This window comes from Anabrus simplex, chromosome 11 (assembly GCF_040414725.1).
Source record: "Anabrus simplex isolate iqAnaSimp1 chromosome 11, ASM4041472v1, whole genome shotgun sequence".
Taxonomy (NCBI): domain Eukaryota; kingdom Metazoa; phylum Arthropoda; class Insecta; order Orthoptera; family Tettigoniidae; genus Anabrus; species Anabrus simplex.
The window spans coordinates 13,062,919-13,087,482 of NC_090275.1; the positions used below are offsets into that span (position 1 = coordinate 13,062,919).

A 24,564-nucleotide genomic window follows, 5' to 3' on the forward strand; every position below is an offset into this window, starting at 1 on the left:
CTTACTTCTAATTGCACAACTTGTTGCTTACAGCTTTTGGTGTGCCTTCAAACTCTTAAATCTTATATGATTCTTAATTTACTTATATCCTTCTCCCAGCATTATAATTATGATTCCGTGGTCTTACTGCCATTATAATTTCCCCATAATATCAATGTATGTCTCAGCGACACCATTCCTCCTACGTTCCCGGTCAAGGGTTCGATCCTCGGAAGAATGAGTCCTGAGCTCCAACTGGAGTCGACACGACAAAAGAAAAGGAAGAGACACCAAGGGCATGAACAACTCACCAGAACAAGTGTTGACCAAGGAAGGTCGCTTGGTCGCCTCTTAGGACGGGCAGGGGTTACCCCTACTAACAAGGGGTGCCCTCTGACCCCAATATAGCAGGTTATATCCTGGCTCAGTCCGGTAGTGTTTGAAGATCAGCCTCCTGTCGGTAGATTTACTAGCACGTAAAATAACTTCTGCTGGACTAAATTCCGGCACCTCGGCCGTCTCCGAAAACCGTAGAACTAGTTAGTGGAATGCAAAGCCATTATTATTATTATTATTATTATTATTATTATTATTATTATTATTATTATTATTATTATTATTATTATTATTATTATTATTTCGTTTCGGCCAGCTGTGGAGCTTTTAACGCTCACCTAGTACTCCCACATCCTTCTTCGGTGAAGTTCCTTCCGTTCTTTGGTCCACGTCTTGCCTATCTTCATTTTAGGTTTTGCTCGAAAACATTGTAGACCTTCAAGATTGTTCTTTAAGGGGTCAAGTTGCAAGATGTCATCACGTAAGATCCCCAATTCTTGTAAATCCTTTTCCACCTCGGGGAACCAGACCTCTTTTGTTTCCTAATTCAGGAAGGAGGCGAAGATTCGAGTGGACAATGTTTCTGCTCTCATTCAAGTGGTCATAGAAATAAGTCCTTCTTAGTGTCTGGTATCCAGTATCCAGTAATCGGGAGATAGTGGGTTCGAGCCCCACTGTCGACAGCCCTGAAGATGGTTTTCCGTGGTTTCCCATTTTCACACCAGGCAAATGCCGGGGCTGTACCTTAATTAAGGCCACGGCCGCTTCCTTCCACTTCCTAGGCTTTTCCTATCCCATCGTCGCCATAAGACATATCTGTGTCGGTGCGACGTAAAGCAAAAAAAAAAAAAAGTGTCTGGTATTATCTCCATATGCACATTATCGTTCATGCTTGTGCCTTCTCCCATATTCTCAATTTTTCTTGACTGGGCCCGTGATCTTCCTTAGAATTTTCCTTTCTTAGTTGTTCTGACCAACCATCCTTATTTATTATTATTATTATTATTATTATTATTATTATTATTATTATTATTATTATTATTATTATTATTATTCTCAATGTTACGACAATAGCAAAGCTGACTTCATCAAACAGAGCTGTTAAAAAGCAAAGAGAACTAATGTTAATGTTTTTGCTGAATGTTCGATGACGATGATGTTCGTTGTTTAAAGGGACCTAACAGCTAGCTCATCGGCCCCACTTAATGTTCGTTCAGAAACTTTGTAGGCCTGCATATCTGTAAATATAAATAATTTGTTAGCCTGTTTCAGCTATTGTCGGAACTTCTAAATAAACCTGCCATCGGGCATACATCAGGGTGAATAAAACTTGCGAGTGAAAAGGTTAAACAGTTCTAGCCGTGGTGGACCTAATTCCTTTGTAAGTAATCAGTCGTCATCATTTAAAGTTTTAGTTTGTAAATATCTCACTTGATTCATTTCAGTAACTATAACTGACACATCGTATACAAATAACACTTGAATATTCACAAAAACATTTTCTAATACGTATCGAACTGCGACATGCCCGCACCGCGCACTGCAATAAACGGTAAACTTCCCGCTTATCACTTCTGTTTGGTTTAAGTGGCCAACAAAATTGCATTGAAAACCGACAAATCCGCTAAATTGTTTCTCATAAATGAAAAGTTGAAATAACCACTCAATCCCTACTTGAACATAACATTTAAAAGAACCTCCGATGGCCTAGATGTCAGGCTCCTTTAAACAACATGCATCATCATCATCAAAAGAACCTCCACGCAAAAAATTGCTACATAGACACCTCTGGTTTGATTCACTTTCAAACAGTAAAAGCAAAATAATGCACGAAAATAGGCCTATCTCTTTTTGCTTTATAGTTTTCCACACATTTATTTTTCTATCCTCCTGTGAGTGAGTACGATAGAACATAACACTTAACGGTATCCCCTGCCTATCGTAAGAGGCGACCAAAATTGGCCCAGGGGCTCTTAACTTGAGAGCTTGGGTTGGCGACCGTGGGGTCCTTAGCTGAGTCCTGACATTGCTTCCACTTACTGGTGCCAGGCTCCTCACTTTCATCTATCCGCCCGATCTCTCTTGGCCAACTCGTTCTTTGGCGACCCCAGTGGAATGAAAGCATTCGGTGTCTAGGGAATCTTTCATTGTTACGCCTTTCATGATTCTTGTCTTTCTTTGGCCGATACCTTCATTTTTTCATGTGTTGGACCTCTTCAGTTTTTTCTCTTAGATTATGTTTCTAGCTTCATAAGTTTCCGTTATGAGAAAACATTTCCTTGTGGGAGAAAAGGGGTTGAAACTTTCTTAGAAAAAAGAAACTTCGATCTATCAAGATTGCTCTAAAGAAAATTAACAGAACAGCTCCTGCCACCATCTAGTGTATAAAATATCAACTATACAGCGCCAAAGTGTCCTCTCCCAAAATGTGTGTGACCTTGGTGAATTTCAATGCACCTCTCGTGGGTCCTCTTACACCTGTAAGTGGTGTAGTGCCGTAGAATGAGAGAGGAAGTCCACAACTAGAATGTGGCTGTTGCTGTGTTGCCAAGGTTCTTCCGACATACGAGACGTAACGCACAAAAGCTACAAAAAATACATCTTTTAAAGAAAAATAACGTAAATACGCGTTCTTGTCGATGCTTCGTGGACGGTAGGGTGACCTAAGGGTAGAGTCGTTGTACGAGTGCGTGTCCTCATTTTTGTAGGGAAAGTCTTGCGAACGATCTTCGGAGTGATGAAGGACGCGACGATAACCATGAATTGGACGAAACGTGAACATCAAAACATTATAAGCCACATAGGGACAGAGCATGAAATCGCTTCGCGAGTAGACGAGGCAAGATGGAACGATGAACTGCCCGAAGATATGAGAACGACTGGCAGGAGAGGGCAAGGGATGAGGACACAATAGAGGAGTCGTGCGGGCCAGATAATGATGGACTGACATACAAGGAAATAATAGCAGTTTAGATATCGCATGTCACAGTTCAAGTTATTCATAATCAACAAGGCGTCATCGATTCCAATCCTAGGCTATGCATTTTGGATTTTTGAAATGAAAAGTCATGTCCTTATAGTTTGAATTGTACGTAAAACTGAGGGCCCTTTGGCTATAATCACGATATGAACAGTCACATCAAACTGCATGCCATATGCTATAATCACGATATGAACAGTCACATAAAAAACTGGATGTCATGTGCTATAATCACGATGTGAACAATAACATCAAACTAAAAGCTCGTTTAAAGATGGACGCAAAACTCTGCCATCGCCTCACCGCAGGTGGCTTTCTGTGGTTTACCATTTAATTTCAGAATACATTTTTCGTTGTCCATCACTGTTTCATTCCTAATTCGCTATGAGAATGCTTGATGTACCCTCGTGCGTGGACACTGTCACCCGCGTGGTATTTCAGACGTATATGAAGTTGGTTAGTCGGCGAGAGTAGAAATGTTATAGACATGGTATAGGCTTTTGGGCTTATGCCGTGTCAAGAAAATAAGGTGAAATTCTTTACGTTTCCCAGAGAACTTTGCTCTGCGTCATCAGAAGAAAATATCGACTGTGCACGAGAAAGGCTTCACAAACAATGATGTTTGATTTTAGACGTTATAATAGAAGTGGAAATGGTATGTTCCTTCGTCACCAGATGGCTCCCCGGACGCGGTGGAGCGCTAGCGTTCGAAGCGGAAGCTGACGGAACCATCAGAATCAGTCTGAAAGGGTCACATAAGATAACAGGTGTACGCACATATGAAGGTATGGCATTGGCACAAGCCCGGAATGAAACATCTGGCGACGAGGAACGTACGAATTTGGAAAACACCGAAACGAAATAACAATAGTGAAGAGACAGGGAAGGGAACTACCTACGGAAATCCTTAATGGCTGCCAACCAGGTATTACTTAATTGATAGCTAGTGCCCCTTTTGGAATTGTTAGAATTTCTACGTATTTCCACAGCTTCCCGTATAATCCTAGACGTGTAAAGTCTAGTGTGGGTAAGAGCTCGAGCATCTTGGAACATGACATGATCCGACGATAGAGCGTGCTCAGCTATTGCCGATTTGTCTGGCTGGTTGAGACGAATATTACGTTCATGTTCCTTGATACGAGTACCAATGGACCGGCATGTTTGGCCAATGTATACCTTACCGCGAGTACAGGGAGCTTTGTATACCCCAGGATGTAAAAATGAGGACAATTTGTCCTTGGTTTTACCCAAACTGTGAGTGGTTTCTATATTGTGTTTGCGGAGGACCTTGGCAATTCGATCTGTGGTGTTGTGAATGTAAGGCAGGTAGGCAGTTCCCTTCAGTTCTTCCTTCTGTGAGCTTTGGTTGGTCGTTTCTCTGGAATGCAGGGCTCTATGAATCTGCAAATCGCTGTAACCGTTACCCTTGAACGTGACATTGAGTGTCCATCTCCACCTGGATATTTATGGCTCACAAATTCGTCTCGCCCTCTTGGTGAGTGTCGTGATAGTGGTGAGAATCTTCATGCAGATTCTTACCACCATCCAGCACAAACACAAGGCATTCTCACGACACTCACCAAGAGCACATAATCAAAGAAAAACGTATTCCTTTTGGAAAGAATAAGCGAAAACGAAGGGTAAAACATACTACCAAATACAACCAGAACTTCAGAGAGCCTCTTCGTTACTCGCAGGCAAATACTCAAGGAGACACATTACCAATATAATGAGATCAAGATTCAATCACGTCCTAACACCAGAATACAAGTACAGATTTCATTTATCCGACACAGACATATGCTCATGTCAACAAACTATTGGTACCATCAGTCACATATTGTTCCAAGGCCGTAAATACTCCAACCAAAGGAAAGTTTTTTTCCAAATACTGATTGACCATAACATTCAACTACCGACAAGTGTCGCTTGCCTCACCCACACTCCTACGGAGCCTTCAGTAAACATACTAAACGACTTTGTCGATGAATGTAGCATTACATTATAAATTCCTAAATGAACATAAACCTCCCAATATCATTTAATAAATCATCACTAACACACGTCCAAAACGTACTGAAACTTATTCACGTAACATTTGTACGAAAATAAATGATACTGAATGCTCAGCTAACCGAATATACAAGAAATATAATGTTCACTTCGATGGAATAAACCGGCGAAATTACATGACATTAAAATGTAATGTCAGACTAGCATATATATTTTAATTATCGTTCAAGAGCACAACCATACAATCAAGCCCTATCATCATCATATCCCAAGTTCACAGATATTCAAGACTGCCAACATAATAATACACACAAAAAATAACAATGTGGTTACTGGGTAAAGAGTAAAAGCTAAGCCCAATAGCAGACCAGAAGAAGAAGAAGAAGAAGATATTTTCTGCTGATAACGCAGAGCAAAGTTCTCTGCGAAACGTAAAGAATTTCACCTTTTCTTGACACGGCATAAGCCCAAGAGCAAATACAGTAGAGACAATACGCGACACTTCCAGATTTAGCCTTGTTAAAATGGGAGACAATTCGCAAGTGGCGCTCCTAGTGGCGTGACCTGGAAATTCGCGCTAAATTCAAATATGAGTGGAAATGTATATACAGAAATGGATAAATAAATTACATCTAGAAAGAACGTGTTATTAAGATATTATCTCAAAGTTGGTAAAGCAATTCAGGATAAACGAATGAAGAATTATTTAGCAGGTTATTATTTAAAGACTGAAATTAGACATATAAGCATGATGTGGAATGGACTGCTGTGAAAGGGCTTGATCTTTCACTTAAGCATTACTTTTCTAGCTTTAGCATTCCTGCCTGAACGTTTAGGCCAGATTTGTCTTTTTTTCTCACTTAAAAGCATTCTACATCACATTAGGACACTTGTCAATAAAAATATCGGCATATTCCTTACACACGATTCAATGAATTAACATTTAAGAGCTGGACAATTTTCCTCTTAACTTTAAGCCTACTAACAGAAAGAAAATCTATAAATTTAGCCTCAAAAACGTTCAATATTTCCCTATAACCAATACTTGCCATTACATTAGGGTAAAGCAAATTTGCATCATCATATTTCTTAAATCACCCATATTTTCTTCAGTGCTTGACAACGCATTACGGCATTCCAAATAGTGTAACTTCGAACACAAGCAGCCACACACACATGCATTTTCCTGAATTTAATCAACTCACAGATCACACCTACAACAACACATCGGTATGCTGCACTATACAATAAAATAAAATTATATTTTAATTCAGTTAAAATATGGGTCACCGAGCTCGATAGCTGCAGTCGCTTAAGTGCGGCCAGTGTCCAGTAATCGGGAGATAGTGGGTTCGAGCCCCACTGTCGGCAGCCCTGAAGATGGTTTTCCGTGGTTTCCCATTTTCACACCGGGCAAATGCCGGGGCTGTACCTTAAGGCCACAGCCGTTTTCTTCCAATTCCTAGGCCTTTCCTATCCCATCGTCGCTGTAAGACATATCTGTGTCGGTGCGACGTAAAGCAAATAGAAAAAAAATGGGTCGCGCGGGTCAGAAGTGTGTGTATATATATATATATATAAACACAATATTTACCTACACTTTTTGTAACGAGGGAACGGAAGAAAGACCGCGAATCCTTCTGCACTTAATAGTATTATTGCAGCCACACACAGCACATATCTTTCCACTCTTGTTGAGAGGAGATATAAAGGAATAACACACGCTACTATTTGCTTATGTCAACTTATTGCTAACGCATAAATATCGCCAAAAACTTCGCAAATACACGTGCTCTTATGACAGACTCATTAACTCCAGGTCACTCCGCCAGACAGAGCTTACATCATGTCTGTAAGTACGGGCGTTGAAAGCATCAGTGGCAACAGTAGAAATGTTATTTATTACTCACAATAATATTGGACGGTCATTTCTGTTCTTCCGCTGTATTTGTTGAAGCTCGTTTCATCTAGACGCATCGAAATCTAGATACAGTTGAACTCAAAATTATCAGGAGCAAGCATATGGCGATTGTCAGTTCGGATCATTACAGTTTTCCTAAGTCACCTCCTTGTTATGTTTTCTCGTAAAAGCTTTCTTTTCCTATCCGGCCTCTTGGTAAACTCTTGTTCTCCTCCCACCCTGGCGGTATTAGGTTTACGAGGTATATGGTGTCTAATTTTTATGCAATTACGCTACATTACCGAACGATCTGTCGTTCAAGCAGCAGGTTTCACCTTTGGACAAGCGTTCGTCCTTGCTGCTAAAACAGGAGTAACGTTTTGCATTTCTAAGGCATCAATGGTTGTGGGGGGGTTCGCAATGCTAAATTTAGTGTGATGGGAACTCGGCATGCCATTCAGTTCAATCGATACGACGTGGTTTCCTCACTCGTCCCTGCCTTTGATCTCTTGCCCTACGGTTTCTGTGAAGTGCATGTCTAACGCGGAGCTTTGTTCGTAACAATTCTCCAACTTGTGCACTAATAATAATAATAATAATAATAATAATAATAATAATAATAATAATAATAATAATAATATACACCCACACCAAAAATATATCAAGCGTAATCTGGAAAAGAGGATTCTTTTTACGCTCATCTCTTCATCACCTTCACATCCACCAACGGAATTATTTGGGACTTCGAAACCAAATAACATTATAAAGTGACTTTTGTGCATTTTGATGTGGCAAAACCATATATTATCCACAGACTGCACGAGATGATACACTGATTGTTCGGATGTTCACTCTAAAACGTTTCTGATAATTTATGTTTAATATATTTTCGATAACAGGAAATAAAAATTCAGAAGTACTAGTTTACTTTCGATTTGGGTTATATCGGCTTCGGCGCACGGAATTTTTCATACAAGAATTACCATAAATGTATTGATAAGAAACTAGTAACTGTCGTGTAGGATGCACCAAAGCTCGTTTATGTAAATTTCATAAAAGTAACTCGTAGCTTAGCAACGAAATAAAACGCAGTTTAATAGCACTTCTCGTATGACTGCAGTTTGAAAACGGTAGGAGAACAAACTAAATTAAGCGTTTTATTGCTACTGTGAGCTTGCATTCGGGAGATTATGGGTTCGAAACCCACTGTCGGAAGCCCTGAAGAGGGTTTTCCGTGGTTTCCCATTTTCACACCAGGTAAATGGCCGTTACCTTCCCACTACTAGGCCTTTCCTATCCCATCGTCGCCATCAGACCTATCTGTGTCGGTGCGACGTAAAGCCAATTGTAAAAATAAATAATAAAATAATATTGATAATAATGTTTTTGTTTTAAGTTTTTTCCCCCCTCATTATGTATTGTGTATCAGTTAAATTAATACGGTGTAATACATTGAATGGCCCATGTTGAGCACAACATTTGTTTGGTTTCTCTATATTTTAAAATAAGAGAATGGCAGCTGCCGGCTTCGTTCATTAGCTTAAAACGACCCTGTTCAAGATTAATTCAGTGTAATATTTACGTTGACTTTAACATTCAACAGTAGGTTACATGCGGGCGTGCCAACTCCCCTCATTTAAGCAGGAGACTTCCGATTTTTGGTCCTTCCTCCCTCTCTCTTGATAGCAGAGAATTGTCTCCCAATTTTAATAGCAGATTTCTTTATTGTTTGAAAATGCCATGTTTTTCCTCATGGCAGGGCAGACGCAATCAGCTGGCAGGATCTCCAACGTAATGCTTTTTATTTTATCATTTCCACTTAGCAGTGTAGACTGTGAGTCATTTTAGCATATTTGCAAGGACAAAAGTAAGTACAATTCAGATTAATACTTCCAAAAAGAAATGTGGAAAAAAACTTAACCTTAAAATCTATTCAGCAAGCCAAGTGCTTAGAGAAAATAATTTAGGGCAGAATTTTTGAAGAATTTTTTACGATGAAGAATCATATGTTCTAACATTCAGATAATATGCAGTATAAATAAATAAATAAATAAATAAATAAATAAATAAATAAATAAATAAGAGAAATGATGTAATAGAGCAGTACAGTATAATGTTTTAAATATCCTTCAATAGATGCAATATTCGTCACCAATCATGGGTCGTAAACTTATTGTGATATGCCGCAGTCTCCTGATGTTTTACTTTTTAAAGTTGGCACATATCTACATGAATGGCTTGCTATGGTACTGTAGTTCTCTGAAAATCTTACTGACATCACTACACTGCCCAGTTTTATCTAGAGTTTTTCTCTTACTTTTACACATTAATATGGAATGAAATCCAGACAGAACAGTTTCCGTATTATCTTACTGACCTTGTCGTTTGAAATACAGGAAAATTTGGTCATGGCTTGTCGATTGATGAGTCAGGTCAGGAGATATCAAGGCAATCAACCCCAAGAGAACTGTTGCTGCTTTTAAGATACAGAGAAAGTAAGCAATCTCAGGTGGGATCTAGTGATTGCTAGTAGCATCTTCTCAGCTACAAGTCCCTGGAGGTGTACAGAAGAATATTAGCTTCTTAGCTACACGAGGTCAAGTGTTCCTCGGATATTCTGTCCACTACTGGACCCCACCTCACAGCTCGAACTCTGCAGCAAGCGTAGTTAGTGCTGTGGGTCATTGGGTCTGTTAGGACTGAGCTCAGGGCTCTGTCCTGGAGAGTCCATTTCCGGAATCATACCGCTCACAAACAGGCCCATTTTGTAAAAAGCTATTTAATAGCAGTTTTGTTTAACTAGAGTTTTAATATGGTAATAGACAAAATTGTTTTGAATGTTGTTTTAAGTTATTTCCTCATAAAATATTGTGTGTAAGTTATATTAGGGTGATGTAATATTTTGATTGCCCCATATTTTGATTGCCCCATGTTGAGCACACACTTGGTCTTCTACTACTGGCAGCTGGTCATAATTTTTCTTATATCCTTCCACGAGGGGACCAAGTCTTTTCCATGAATAACATCTCCAAAATGTTACTCCACCTCCGCCAAACATCACTGTGGGCACTTTACAGGCTGGCATGTATACTGTGTTTGGTTTTCAATATACTCAAACCATCGCATCTCACTGCTGCAGGTTATAACATGGCTTGTCACTCCCGTCTCCAGCCATTCACGGACCAGTGGCGGCTCTTAGTGTTAGGCGCCAAAACGTGCTGTTTATGGGCGGATGCCTGAGCCTTGTCTAGTGCTAGCTGCCCGGATGGTATTATGGGATTATCCCGTACCACCTTCATCGATGCTCAGCAGTTCCCATTGATCAACGTCGCCTACCTGGTAGTGATTTTGTTGTGGTTTGGTTATCTCATTTTCACTCCATAGTCATGTCCCCAACAATTGACTTGATCACGAGCTAATTCTGTTCTTCTCTTTTGTTAAGAACAGACCTGTTGGTACAGAAGTTCTTCGCTATATTACTTACCATATTCCTATTCGGAAGACAGATGCCAAAAAATGTTGCTGCAATAGTGGTCACAGTGATATCTAGGTTCTAGTTTATCTGTAGAGAAGATTGTCTAGATAAGTTTTAATAGTGTATGTCCATCGTGCAGAAATAAAAGGCATTAAATATCACTGCTTTTAGCATTTGTGTAAACATACAAGCTCCATTTCAAATTCTACGATTTCATGATATTTGGTGCCCCGTCTGTGCAATTAAAGTTGGTGGTTTAGAGGTAGGCTATATTTTCATTTTGTGTTATCTGCTACAGCTGTTGTGAAAACAAGTATTTGCTGGAATTGCAGGTGATGATGGCATTAGCGTCACATCTACAGATAGTAGAAGCAGAGAAACAGAAGCTCCGGACACAAGTACGCAGGCTGTGCCAGGAAAATGCGTGGCTGCGAGATGAGCTGGCTAACACACAACAGAAACTCCAGGCGTCCGAACAGGCTGTGGCCCAGCTGGAAGAAGAGAAAAAACATCTCGAGTTCATGGCCTCCATCCGCAAATACGACCAGGATGTTCAGGTGAGTGCATGTGCCTTGTAGCTGCTGTCTCGTGAGATTCCCTCGCTGTGAAAGAACACACTCCTCTGAATAGCAGACTTGTATACATTTTGATTTGTTCCTCCTCCATACCTTGGAGGCTGTGGGATCTGTTCTTGGCCCTTAAAACTCTGTGGCCAAATCTCAAATTAGATCCTAGTCCTTGCAGACCACAATTGTCAATGCAGCAACTTTCCGTGCCCTGAGTGGTGCAACTGCAGAGTTACTAAAATAGAAAGAACTGTCATTAATATTGACATCAGAGTTCCATGTTGACATTTTTAAATTATCAGAACCACTCTGTTCCATGATAAAAATTGTCCACCACTTATGAACAAGAGGAGTTCCCCCATCTTAGCTTTATAACAAGAATTTTTTGTAACAATATTGTCAACTTTTACTAAGTCTGAAACAAAGAGTTATTTTAAGGTAGACACATCAAGTTGCAAATGCAACTTTTTAAGCATCTATGTTTTCTCATCAATCATTTTTTGTATTGCCTTTTTTAAATATATTTGTGTAGTTTATAAGATATCTTTTTTAATTGTTTAAACTAGCTGAAAATGGCCCATTAAGTGTTGAAACATGTTCTGGGAATTATTTAATATGACCTAATTCAGCACCCAGTTTTAGTGTTTAGTCCAAGTTGTACTGAAAACGTGAGCCCATAAATACAAAACCTTTTAAGAATGAATATTTAAGAAATGGTTACACCACATAGCACTCCAGTATGAAAATACATTTTTCTAACATAAACATCACCTTTTAACTATGCTGCCAAAATAAATGAATCAACAATAGAGCGTTGTGAATAAGAGGACTGCATTGCCAGTCTGACACATTAAACATTACCTCAGTTCTTTCAGCTGCCACTTGATGAGGTCACTGTACAACTACCTTGCAAGACATTATGCTTTGTGTGATGATTGTTGCTTTAGACATTAGGCCCAATACAGTACCTTCTTAATACACAAATACTTATAATAGAATTATAAATTAAAATAAAATGCTTAAACAAATGACATGTAAATAAAAATAATTATATCACATAGGCATTGACCAAAAAAAAAAAAAAGGAAGTGACATCTGAAATAAATGATTTTTCCTCGGCGTGTTTTGGAACTGGGAAAACTTTTCTGCCATCCGTCATGTTAGAATGTAGAGCAAGGTAGGAGAACACACTAGGGTATGATGAGATTACTTGTGAACTTTGACCACTTGGACGGGTTTTGTGTTGGGTAGTATTTTAGTTTCAGATGTCTGTTCACTCTCAGAACTCTGTTATTCTCATGTCCAGGGAGACGAATCGTCCTCGGAATCGAAGCAGGACAAACCAAAGCAGGATGATTTGGCAGTTGACCTGTTCCCAGATGATGAGTCAGAGGAGAGAACAAGTGAGTATTGACTGTAGCTGTTGGAACTGTCTAATAGTAGATCTTCGGTCTTCATACAGGAACACATGTCTGGAAACACTTTGGTTGGTAGTTAGAACCCTTTTTATATTTCATTATAAACTTTTAATTATTAATGCGTAATGGCCAAAGCCGTGGCCTGCCAGGTGACCGTTGCTTAGCCCGAAGGCCTGCAGATGGTTAGCAGGATGGTTCTTCTCGGCCATTACTCATGGCTATGTCACCATCAGACACATTAGTTCTCACGTAGGCTGAGTGGACCTCGAACCTAACCTGACCCGGTAAGTGACTGGCTTGGGGCCAGCGTTGATATCAAATATCAGCATGAGTTATAGCTATTTGTTCTTCCGTATCAACAAGGTTTTTCAACGTGAATCTTTCTGTGATAATGTATTGTCCTACAGCTGAAATGTTACCATGGCAATGTGAATGGACACATTTAGAGAAAAGAGGAGGATTTGTTCAGAGCTGTTGCTTTGGCTGTAAGAGGTTCAGTAAGGCTTTAGAAAATGACAGTCATAAATTTTACTTTCATGACAGAATCTTAAGGAACATGAAATAACTAATTTTATTTTATCTGTTTGCTAGTGGTCTAACATCATACTAACACATTGAAGGTTTTCAACAACACGAGGATAGGGAGGGGCAGATTGGGAAGGTAGTAGCCGTGGCCTTAATGTACAGCCCCAGCATTTGCCTGGTGTGAAAATGGTAAACCGCAGAAAACCATCTTCAGAGTTCCTGACTGTGAGATTCGAACCCACCATCTCCCGAATGCAGGCTCATAGCTAACTAATATTTTAAGTTATTAGGGAACATTAAAGGGCTTATGCAACCTGTAATAAATGCTGAAGAAATTATGTGGAATTATCCATTTAATCAAAATTTAGTACTTTATCCTATACTTTTAGACAGGGGAGGTTGTTTGCTTTCTTTTGTGAGCATACAATGAAGTGTGAATTGTTTCATTCATCCATTTATTCAGCCATCTGTAGGCCACGTTTACACAGACTGTTGGAGATTCATAGATAAGGAATCATACACACACTAACGGTGAATATGTGTGTTAGAATCTGTAATCTCTTTGTACATAGTTTAGTATTCAAATATGAGCTCTTGCTACCTAGCGGAGCTACTGGGAACTGCCATGTTGCTTGTAGTTTTGCTTTTGTTTTGTACTGGGTTGTGGTAAGTAAGAATAAAGATGGCAGCCATGATGCAGTGAAGTGATTCAGTGTTTTATTTACTGGTGATATCCCCAACATTTATGGTGCCGAAGTAACCCATCTGTTCAAGTTACGATATGTTTCATCACAAACTTTCAAGATTTGGAGAACTTTTGCACAAAGTAACTACACATATAAAATCAAATCAAAATCTCTTTATTTGCAAATGAGGTGTCTTACCTCGGTGGCAAATGGTACACTAAAATACATTATTGTCAAGCACTAAATATTAAATTGCCGGCCCCGTGGTGTAGGGGTAGCGTGCCTGCCTCTTACCCGGAGGCCCCGGGTTCGATTCCCGGCCAGGTCAGGGATTTTTACCTGGACCTGAGGGCTGGTTCGAGGTCCACTCAGCCTACGTGATTAGAATTGAGGAGCTATCTGACGGTGAGATAGCGGCCCCGGTCTAGAAAGCCAATGATAACGGCCGAGAGGATTCGTCGTGCTGACCACACGACACCTCGTAATCTGCAGGCCTTCGGGCTGAGCAGCGGTTGCTTGGTAGGCTAAGGCCCTTCAAGGGCTTGTAGTGCCATGGGGTTTGGTTTGGTTTGGTACTAAATATTAAATTAACAATAGAAGAAAATTTTCCTATAGCCTAATACAATACAATTTACGCTAACAAATTTTTTCTATTAAACACACAGCTCATCCTTAATAAATTTATATTGCTTACAAAATTCTACTTATATCATCTCCTGTACTACTTAAAAAATATAGTCATCTGATATACAGTATGTGGAATTACTCCAAATGATACTATACAACTGGTATAAGATTAAACTTTACACTGCATTTTTTTTTTTTTTAAACCCATTCTGGAAAAGGATCAAATACTACCCCTAGTAAGCTGTTCCACTCCTTCACACCCTTCCCAATGAATGAAACAGATGTACAGATATGTGAAAACTATGTCGACAGTGCAACAAGAGCTCTACAGCATGCCAACAAAATTCTTACACGGAAACCAGCGGAAACAAATACGTCAACGTCCATTCCCAGTTCTAGCCATTATGTTCCATCCCGGGGGTTTCCAGAAGTTAAACTCCCAACAATACACTACGAGCCATTCTCAGGTGACATAGAGTCCTGGTCTCGTTTCTGGGAACAGTTCGAGACAGCAGTTGTCAACAACACCACAATTCCAGACATTAGCAAGCACGTGTTATTACGAGGCGAACCCAAGCAACTCGTCGATGATATAGCACTTAGTTCAGAAACGTACGCCCAGATTAAGACTACTTACTGAATGTTATGGCGACAAGGATAAAATAATTCAGGCTCATCCGAACTACCTGAAGAATTTGCCACTCACCTCATGAGAGAATCCTGATGATCTCATTGTGACATACCTGGAGTGGCACTGTAGAGTTCAAGCCCTCAAGGCGCTCGGCGAAGACATTAATGTTTACGGATGCGTGATTGCCCCGAAGATTTTACGAGGTTTTCCAGCGGCAATCTGTATACGTTGGCTAATTTACGCAAAGCACAACAAAATCTCCGAAGGTCATATGATGTCTCTGATAGAATTTCTTCGTGAGGAGGTAGAAGCGGCCCTTAGCACTCAGAAACTCAGAGGCGAGACCAGCATCACACTTCCATCACTTTACTCGCCTGCAGCAGCTGCTCTCCAAGTCAGTACTAGGCCACAAAAGTTCAAGAGGGAGCAGAACAAGTCCGCAATAACACCATTCTGTGCCTTCTGCGAAAGCGGGGTTCACTGGGCACGGGGATGCACACAAGTAGTCCTACCCCAAGCTACGGTGGAGAAGCTGAAACTCTCCAATCGAGGTCACAACGTCCAGAACTGCAAGAAGAAGGGAAGAGTGTAATGTTCTAAATACAAACGACGTCACCTCGTATCCATCTGCAGCCAGAGCCAATCCCAGTCAACTTCTGTCGGAAAGATTGAAATTGGGCCACCCAGTTTTTCATTTCTGCAGACAGGCTGTGTTCAGATCCAAGGACCAACAGGGGCACACAAAATCACTCGATGCCTCCTAGACGCTGGAAGTCAATCAAGTTTTATTGCTGCGTCATTATAGGACACTCTACGGCTACCAGTAATCTGTACTCGAGACCTGGCAGTCACAGCCTTCGAAACTACTTAGCAATAGCTTTCAGCAATGTCAAATCACCCAATTTGAAATGATCAGATTTTCGACAAAAACCGCTGTCACTATCACAGCTTTCGAAAGTGCCAACACTTATTCATCTCACCCAGCAGTCACTCTTAACCACAGCTATCTGCCACTCGCTGATCCATAAACCAACGATGCAGATAACTTGCCACTTGAAGTTCTTATTGGTGCAGACAATTATTGGAAAGTCGTGAAACTGGATCCACCACAGCCCATCACATCCTCCTTAGTCCTACTTCCAACAATCTGTGGTTGGGTCCTCACAGGCAACCGTTCTGGTACCACTGTCAATCATGTCAGAACGAACCACGTCTCCGTCAAAAATGACGAGATATCTGACGACTCCATGCAACGTTTTTGGGTCCTCGAGACAATCGACATTCGAGAGACGATACACAGACAGCTAGACAACACAGATGCTGCAATTCTTCAAGAGTTCCATGACAATTACCGCATCCATGACGGACGAAGAGTTGTGTCCCTTCCTTGCAAGCAGGATACAGTCTTATCCAATAATTTGGCAACAACCGAGGCAAGGTTTCGAACACTACTGAGACGGCTACATCAAGACGCAACTTTCAAGAACATGTATCACACGCAAATATTGAACTACGTGCTTCGAGAGCAAGTGGAACTAGCCCCCGATACCGCAATCACTGGAAATATGTTTTATCTGCCACACCATGCCGTCAAGAAGGAGAAACGAGATGCCACTAAACGGAGAGTAGTTTACGGCGCTTCCTCTCATGAACCAGGATTCCCATCCCTCAATGATGCCCTCCACATGAGTCCAAATCTCCTACATGAAATTTTTGCCACCCTCTTAAGGTTTCGATTGGATCGAAAGGCCATCATCGCCTGTGACAGTACCCAGGCATTTCTCCAGCTAGCCCTCGATGAAAAAGATAGAGATCTCACAATTGGTACCGCATCGACACTACTACAGACGGAACTACACGACAACAGAGGACGTTGTAACGTACCGATTCACCTGCCTACCCTTTGGCCTCACATGTAGCCTGTTCCTCCTCTCAGCTACTCTCCGTGAACTAGCTACCCTACACCATAAAAAGTATCGCATGGCAGCGCCCCTCCTAGATGCTTGCACATTTATGGATGACTTCACTACCAGCGCAGAAGACGACAACATGGCCGTTACTGTTTATTATGAACTGACAGCCCTCCTGCGCCACATTCAACTCCCACTCTCCAAATGGATCATGACTTCCTAGCCATTAATGAACATTTGGAAAGCAGAAACTCGAGAAGTCGTACTGCAGACACGAGTATTAGGTATCGACTGGAATGCGGAATCAGACCAACTCTTTACAACCCCATGTGACGTCACTGCAAAACTATCCGCACAGCCAGCAACTAAACGACAGTTACTGAAAGTCAACACACTTTTCTATGACCCACTTGGGCTATTTTCACCCTGTCAATCATTGCCACAATCCTTTTCCAAGACACTTGGTGCAAAGGACTGGCATAGGAAGAAATTTTACACCTAATCTCGCCCATCGATGGAATGATTGACTCTCACACCTACACTACCTCTCTCCAATCCGGATACGACGATGGATTGCCATTTCAAATACTTGCACAGACTTATCACTGCACGTGTTTTGCGACGCCTCCGAAAGAGCATACGGCGCTGCATTGTACATCCAGTCACTTGTCGACGATGCTAACACTGTATAAAGATAATTTAAAAGTTACCACCTTATCAATACACAGATTTATTTACTTCAAAATTGGTAAATTAGGTCAAGACCGGTTTCGATCCCTAAGGGATCATCTTCAGTTGACACACACATAAAAAGATATTTACAAAAACATCACATGTAAAATATTAATCTTTTAGTTAATTCAATTGAGTCAAAAAAAACTCACAAATGGTAACAACCCATAGTACTGTTGTTAACGTATGTTAACCCTATCTTACGTTTGAAAAATGTGCACATATAGCACTACATATTAGTATTTTTAATGTAAAGAATTTATTTTAATAAGCTACCATATACCAATATTTTAGTTATGAAGAGTTCATTTTAACAAGATCATCCCATGCTTGTACCTAACAAGCAGCAAAAATAAACAATATAAACAAGGGATTGAACCCTTTCCCATTAGACTAACTTCAAACATTTCCAACTGGCCTTCATATTAGACCATAACTTTACAAATGGTAACAAACCATAGAACTAATGTCAATAAATGTAAACCCTATTTTAATATATAAAACAAGTACAGAAGGTACCACATACTTGTATTTTAGTATTAAGGATCTATTTAAATAAGGTACCATATACCAGTATTTTAGTCATGAAGAATCTAAATTAACAAGGTTATTCTATGTTTCTTCCATTTGACCGAACTATATAAAGTGAAATTTCATAACATATATAAGAATGTAATCAGGCTATTGACATTTCAAAAAAGCAGATAAACAGTGACATACCTCATACGTTATATTTTTTGAAGACCCTACAATAGTCTCACTATTATCAATGTGCACAAATGCAAGAACAATTTTATTCTATACTTTGTAATATAAATTGTAATATGACAACATGTAAAAAACATGTACTTTTAAACTAAAAAATGTACACACTTTACCGTTTTATAAAGCAATTTGCTAGTGTTTTCATCAAATAGATAAATTATATTGAATGTAATAATTTTGACACTGTATGTAAAGAAGTATAGGACCTATATACGCAATAATTTAGACATAGTGAGCCTATAAGAAGAGGGGTACAGGGGAGATCCCTCTGAGAGGATGATACAGGCTGTATTACAGCGGAGGACCTGAAGCAAAAAATGGAGTGGCTATCATACTTAGAAGAGAAATCCAAGAATATGTGGAATATACAAAGTACGTCAGCGATAGGATGATGATGATGAGACTCCAGTTTGAAAATGGCGTGAAAGATCTATTTCAGTTGTATGCCCCACAAACTGGTTGCATAGATGAACATCTAGAGGACTTCTTAGAGGAAGTGGAGAGACAGATAGAAGATAAGGAAGTGCTATTGATGGGGGATCTAAATGCACGAGTTGGAATGGGAAGACAAGGAAAGGAAGATGTTGTAGGGCCCTTTGGATATGGAAATGTAAATCCAGAAGGCGAGTTGTTGGTGGATTTTTGCATGAGGAATCAAATGATTGTTAGAAACACCTGGTTTAGGAAGAAGAACAGTCAGAAGATTACAAGGTATGGCTGGGGAGACAGACGAACAAAGACCATGATTGATTATATAATCATAGAGAAAGAACACCGGAAGAACCTTGTAGATGTAACAGCCATGCCTGAAGAAGCCTTTGGTGGAGATCATAGAGTTGTGATAGGAAAATTGAAAGTTGGAAAGATTGAAAAACCCCAGTTAAGAAGAGAGAAAAGAATTAAAGTATGGAAGTTGAAGGAGAAAAGCATACAAGAAGAATTTCAAAGGGAAATAATACCTTTGGTACCCAGGACAGAGGTGGGGAATGTTGAAGAGGAATGGAAAAGATTTAAGGAAGCACTGGTTGGATGTGCAGAAAAGGTGTGTGGTAGAACATTAGGAAATGTGAAAGACAAATAAACACACTGGTGGAATGATAGGGTAAATATTAAAGTGAAGGAAAAGAAAATGGCATGGAAAGCATGAAAACATCTAAGACTGAAGAAAGTAGAAGAAAATATGTGGAGGCAAAGAATTTGGCCAAGAAAGTAGTGGAGGAAGAAAAGAGGAAAAGCTGGGCCTTATTCACACAGACATTGAGAGATGATACGCAGGGCAGCAAGAAATTACTGTATGGCATCTTAAGAAACAAAAAGAGAGATCAAGTAAACACCAGATTTGTGAAGGATGAAGGTGGCATAATTTTAACAAAGCCAGAAGAAATAAGAAATAGATGGAGAGAGTATTTTCAGAAGCTGCTGAACATAAGAACGGATGACAGTCATTCAATGGACGACCAGGAAAGGCAATTAGTTGACGAAGAAATGGATAAAGAAATTACAATGAATGAAATTGAAATGGCAGTAAGAAAGATGAAGAATGGAAAAACTGCTGGAATAGATGAAATTTCAGTGGAGATGATAAAGGCAGCTGGAGCTGTAGGCCTGCAGTGGACATATCGGGTTCTCAGGAATGTCTGGGAGAATAAGGAGGTCCCTGAGGATTGGCAAAAAGGAATAATCATCCCAATTTTCAAGAAAGGTGATAAGAAAGTTTTGAAGAACTACAGGGGAATTACTCTAATATCCCATGTTGCTAAGATAATGGAAAGGATACTGGAAAGTAGAATAAGGTTAAGGGTTGAGAAGCAGATACAGGAAAATCAGTTTGGTTTCAGAAGTGGAAGGTCAACAATAGAGCCCATTTTCATTATGAGACAACTAATGGAAAAGCATTGGGAGTACGGGAATGATATGGTGATGACATTCATTGATATTGAAAAGGCATATGACATTGTCCCTCGGACGAAAGTTTGGGACAGTCTGGTGCAAAAAGGAATTGGACAGGGATTAATAAAAATGATCATGGCATTGTATAAGGAATGTTGTAGTCGCATGCAAACATAAGTTGGCAGGACAAGTTGGTTCAAAATAACTAGTGGGCTGAGACAGGGAAGTGTTCTATCACCAGTCCTGTTTACAATAGTAATGGATGACATCATGAGAACAGCAAAAGCAGCATATGGACGAAGAGAAATGAACATGATGTTATTTGCAGATGATATTGTGATTTGGGGAGAAGACGACAGGAAGGTTCAAGAATGGGAAGATTGAAGAATGTGGATTGAAAATAAGTGTAGAAAAGAGTAAAACTCTTGTTATGACTAGAGGGGAGAAAGAAGGGAAAGGTCAGATTAGACTTGCAGACAAGCCCCTGAAAGTAGTGGAAACGTTTAAATACCTGGGGAGTGAATTAATGGAGAATGCTCGACTGGATGCTGAGATTAGTAAAAGGATTCAAGCTGGAAGTTTTTTCTATCATAGTGTAAGAAATATGTTATGGGACAAAGATGTGCCAATGGAAGCAAAGGATACTATGTACAAGATGTATTACGTACCCATAACAACTTACGGAGCAGAAACTTGGACAATGACAAAGAAGGATGAGAGTCGAATACAGGCAGCTGAAATGAAATTCTTGAGGAGTATGATACAGAAGAGTAGAAGAGACAAAATAAAGAATGAGAAAATCCGGGAAGAAATTGGAGTGGAAAAAATGAATGATAGAATAGAGAAGAGCCGACTAAGATGGTTTGGGCACATAAAGCGAATGAGCGACGAAAGAATGCCAAAAAAGGTGATGGAAATGCAAATCCAAGGAAGGAGAGGCCGTGGACAACCACGATTGAAATGGAAGGATACCATCCAACGCAACATTATAGAAAGAAACCTGGACTGGGACACAGTGTTGGAGGAGGAGTGGTGGAAAGACCGAAGAAAGTGGAGAGGAACCATATTTGCCCCTACCCGGCTACAGCTGGATAAAGGGAAATGATGATGATAAGTGAGCCTATAAATCTCACCACATGTTTTCAAAACCAAGATGTACCCACCAACATTCTAATGACAACATTTTTTTGACTCAATTGATTTAACTAAAAGATTAATATTTTACATGTGATGTTTTTGTAAATATCTTTTTATATGTGTGTCAACTGAAGATGATCCCTTAGGGATCGAAACCGGTCTTGACCTAATTTACAAATTTTGAAGTAAATAAATCTGTGTATTGATAAGGTGGTAACTTTTAAATTATCTTTATACTGTGATACCAATCAATACGGAAATGAAGCTAATAGATTATAATAGATGCTAACACTGTTCGTTTAGTCTGCAGCAAGACCAGACTGTCTCCTGTGAAGAAAGTGAATTGTTAGCAGCCTTGTTCAGCTCCCAACTTCTACATTATTTTTATGAAGCCACTGGAGTAACGTCCATCTCTGCCATGTTATGGAGCAATTCTACAGTCACATTAGCGTGGATAAGAAGTAATCCCAACCGTTGGAAGACATTTGTCTGCAACTGGGTGACTGAAGTTTTGACTCATACCACGTCCAGTCAGTGGAGACATTGTCCAGGAATCAACAACCCAGCTGACCACCTTTCTAGAGGACTTCAAGCACACCAACTGAAGTCCTTGGACTCATGGTGGCATGGATCTTCGTGGTTGAATGGACCTTCCTACTCGTGGCCCAGAGATGTTACTCCCCCTAATATGAGTCTGCCTGAGGAAAGGAAGACCACTCAAGTTCTTGCAACCACCACTCCAGCCATTGTTTGCTGCCTCACGATTTAGTACATACTGGAAACTTTTACGATTTACTGCATGGATTCTATGATTCGTGAAATGCTTGAAGGAGAAAACCAAGTATTGTCACAACTTCACAGCCTCAGGAATGGAAGAAGCAAGAACATACTGGATACGGTAAGTTCAACGGGAGTGCTTTGCTTCTGAACTGCAAGCCCTGAAGAAGAATCTTCTACTAGCACGAGCGTTGAAGATCTTTTGTTACAATCCATTTCTACAGTACAACATGGTATCCTCCGACTAGGCAGATGGCTACAACACGCAGATCCCACTATCGGCAGCCCTGAAGATGGTTTTCCGTGGTTTCCCATTTTCACACCAGGCAAATGCTGGGGCTGTACCTTAATTAAGGCCACGGCCGCTTCCTTCCAACTCCTAGGCCTTTCCTATCCCATCGTCGCCATAAGACCTATCTGTGTCGGTGCGACGTAAAGCCCCTAGCAAAAAAAACAACACGCAGACATCTCGAGCAACAAAAAGCGCCCAATACTTCTGGATCACTCACACCCTTTCTGTAAACTTCTGATAAAACAAACTTGCATAAGACTTCACCATCTAGGTATCCCCGCTATCCTACTGAACTATGCACAGAATTCTGCATCTTGCGAGCACGCCAAACAATGAAGAAGATCTTACACACTTGCCTTCCGTGTGAAGTGTTTTACCGGAGAAGACCGGAAGAATTAGAAGCGCCACTTCCCCTGGATCGTTTATGTAGCGGGACTAGACTTCGCAGGACCACTGTACGTTACTTCTGGCAACCTCAGGAAGAAAGCCTACATTGCAGTATTCACCTGTGCAACAACGCACGCTGTGGCATACTCACAACTGAAGAAAAGAACAATCAAACAATTGAAGGCACCAACACCGCAGCCCAGGTCTTCGATTGCTAGCCCAACCACAAAAGAGACAAGAGGCCATCCCAGCGTGAAATCATGCCAACTACTTAAGGTAGGCCATGATAAAAACACAGACACAGGACTGGGAAGCGATGGGATCTGGGCAGAACCCAAGGTCAAAAGGAATCTCAACAGTGTGTGGATCCAGGGGAATAGTATAGAGCAATTCATGTGAAATACGCAGAACACTAAAATAGTTTAAACCACATAAAAATTCTGAAAAGAGAATATATTTTAAAAGGAGAGTACACCAAAAAATAATTCATAAAATTTTAAAAGAAACATCATTTAACTAAATAATCAAATTAAGAATAGGAGAAATTAATTAATTCACTGGAAGTATATTAAATCACAAATCGTGTAACACCTATATATATATATATATATATATATATATATTACTCACGAACTGCAGTTCCTTTTTAAAAAAAGGAAAACCTTTATATCAATGGTCATGTGACTATATTGCATTGAGAGCTCTCAGTAAACATTTTTTTAAAGACCCCTTTTAGTAGACCTAATTTTTCTACTACAATATTGAAGAGCATTAAAAAAGACACCATTTAAAGGTCACAGAAGAAATAAAATGAAAAAAATAAACCGGATAGGAAGAAAACACGTCCATACCGACTAATTCAAACTATCACAAGTGGTAGAAGGCGAAGTAGGAAACTAGAAAAATTCACAAGTCGGCGGCATGTCAAAACACACCATATTCACACCAAAAAGAATTAATTTCACCAAATCACATCACACATTAAACAACAGAAATATTGTAGCGATCATGTTCCTTAAATGACATCGCCAATGTTATTTAATATGCAGTACAATAACCACAGTCAGTCATCGTCAATCAGGTCTTGCTTGACCACTACAACACCACACCAGCGTCTGCTCCACAACGCTACTCGAAAGACAATCAACTCGTAGCGGTGATGTAATGCTTATAAAGTTATAATATCTAATCAATACTCACTATCTTGACATAACAATGAAATAACCGTGGTAGGATGGAGCAACAACAATAGCAAGAATTAAGGTTACCAGACGTAGAATAAATCCTTTACGTTAAGGCAAATTGAGCTCCAATAGGATAATAGCACCTTCAATATTATATAGAAAATAAATGAGTTCCAAGAAAACCCGTTAATAATAATAATAATAATAATAATAATAATAATAATAATAATAACCCAAGAAAATTAAATTAAGTAGAACACATCTGAGGACGACAAATTTAAATATTAACAATGATAATAGTATACTACTAGGCCTTGACTGAGCCTAGAATAGTTTTTAAATACAATACTGAAA

General features: G+C 39.8%; 1 protein-coding gene across 6 annotated transcripts in view; it reads left to right on the plus strand.

The window, feature by feature from the left end:
- Klc (kinesin light chain) overlaps nt 1-24,564 on the plus strand; it is a 416,901-nt gene that overhangs the window by 211,322 nt on the left and 181,015 nt on the right. For all 6 annotated transcript variants that reach the window (XM_067155490.2, XM_067155483.2, XM_067155488.2 and 3 more), the window contains 2 exons: nt 11,016-11,240; nt 12,556-12,652. In XM_067155490.2, coding sequence (XP_067011591.1) covers nt 11,016-11,240; nt 12,556-12,652 — 322 coding nt within the window. The remainder of the gene's footprint in view (nt 1-11,015; nt 11,241-12,555; nt 12,653-24,564) is intronic.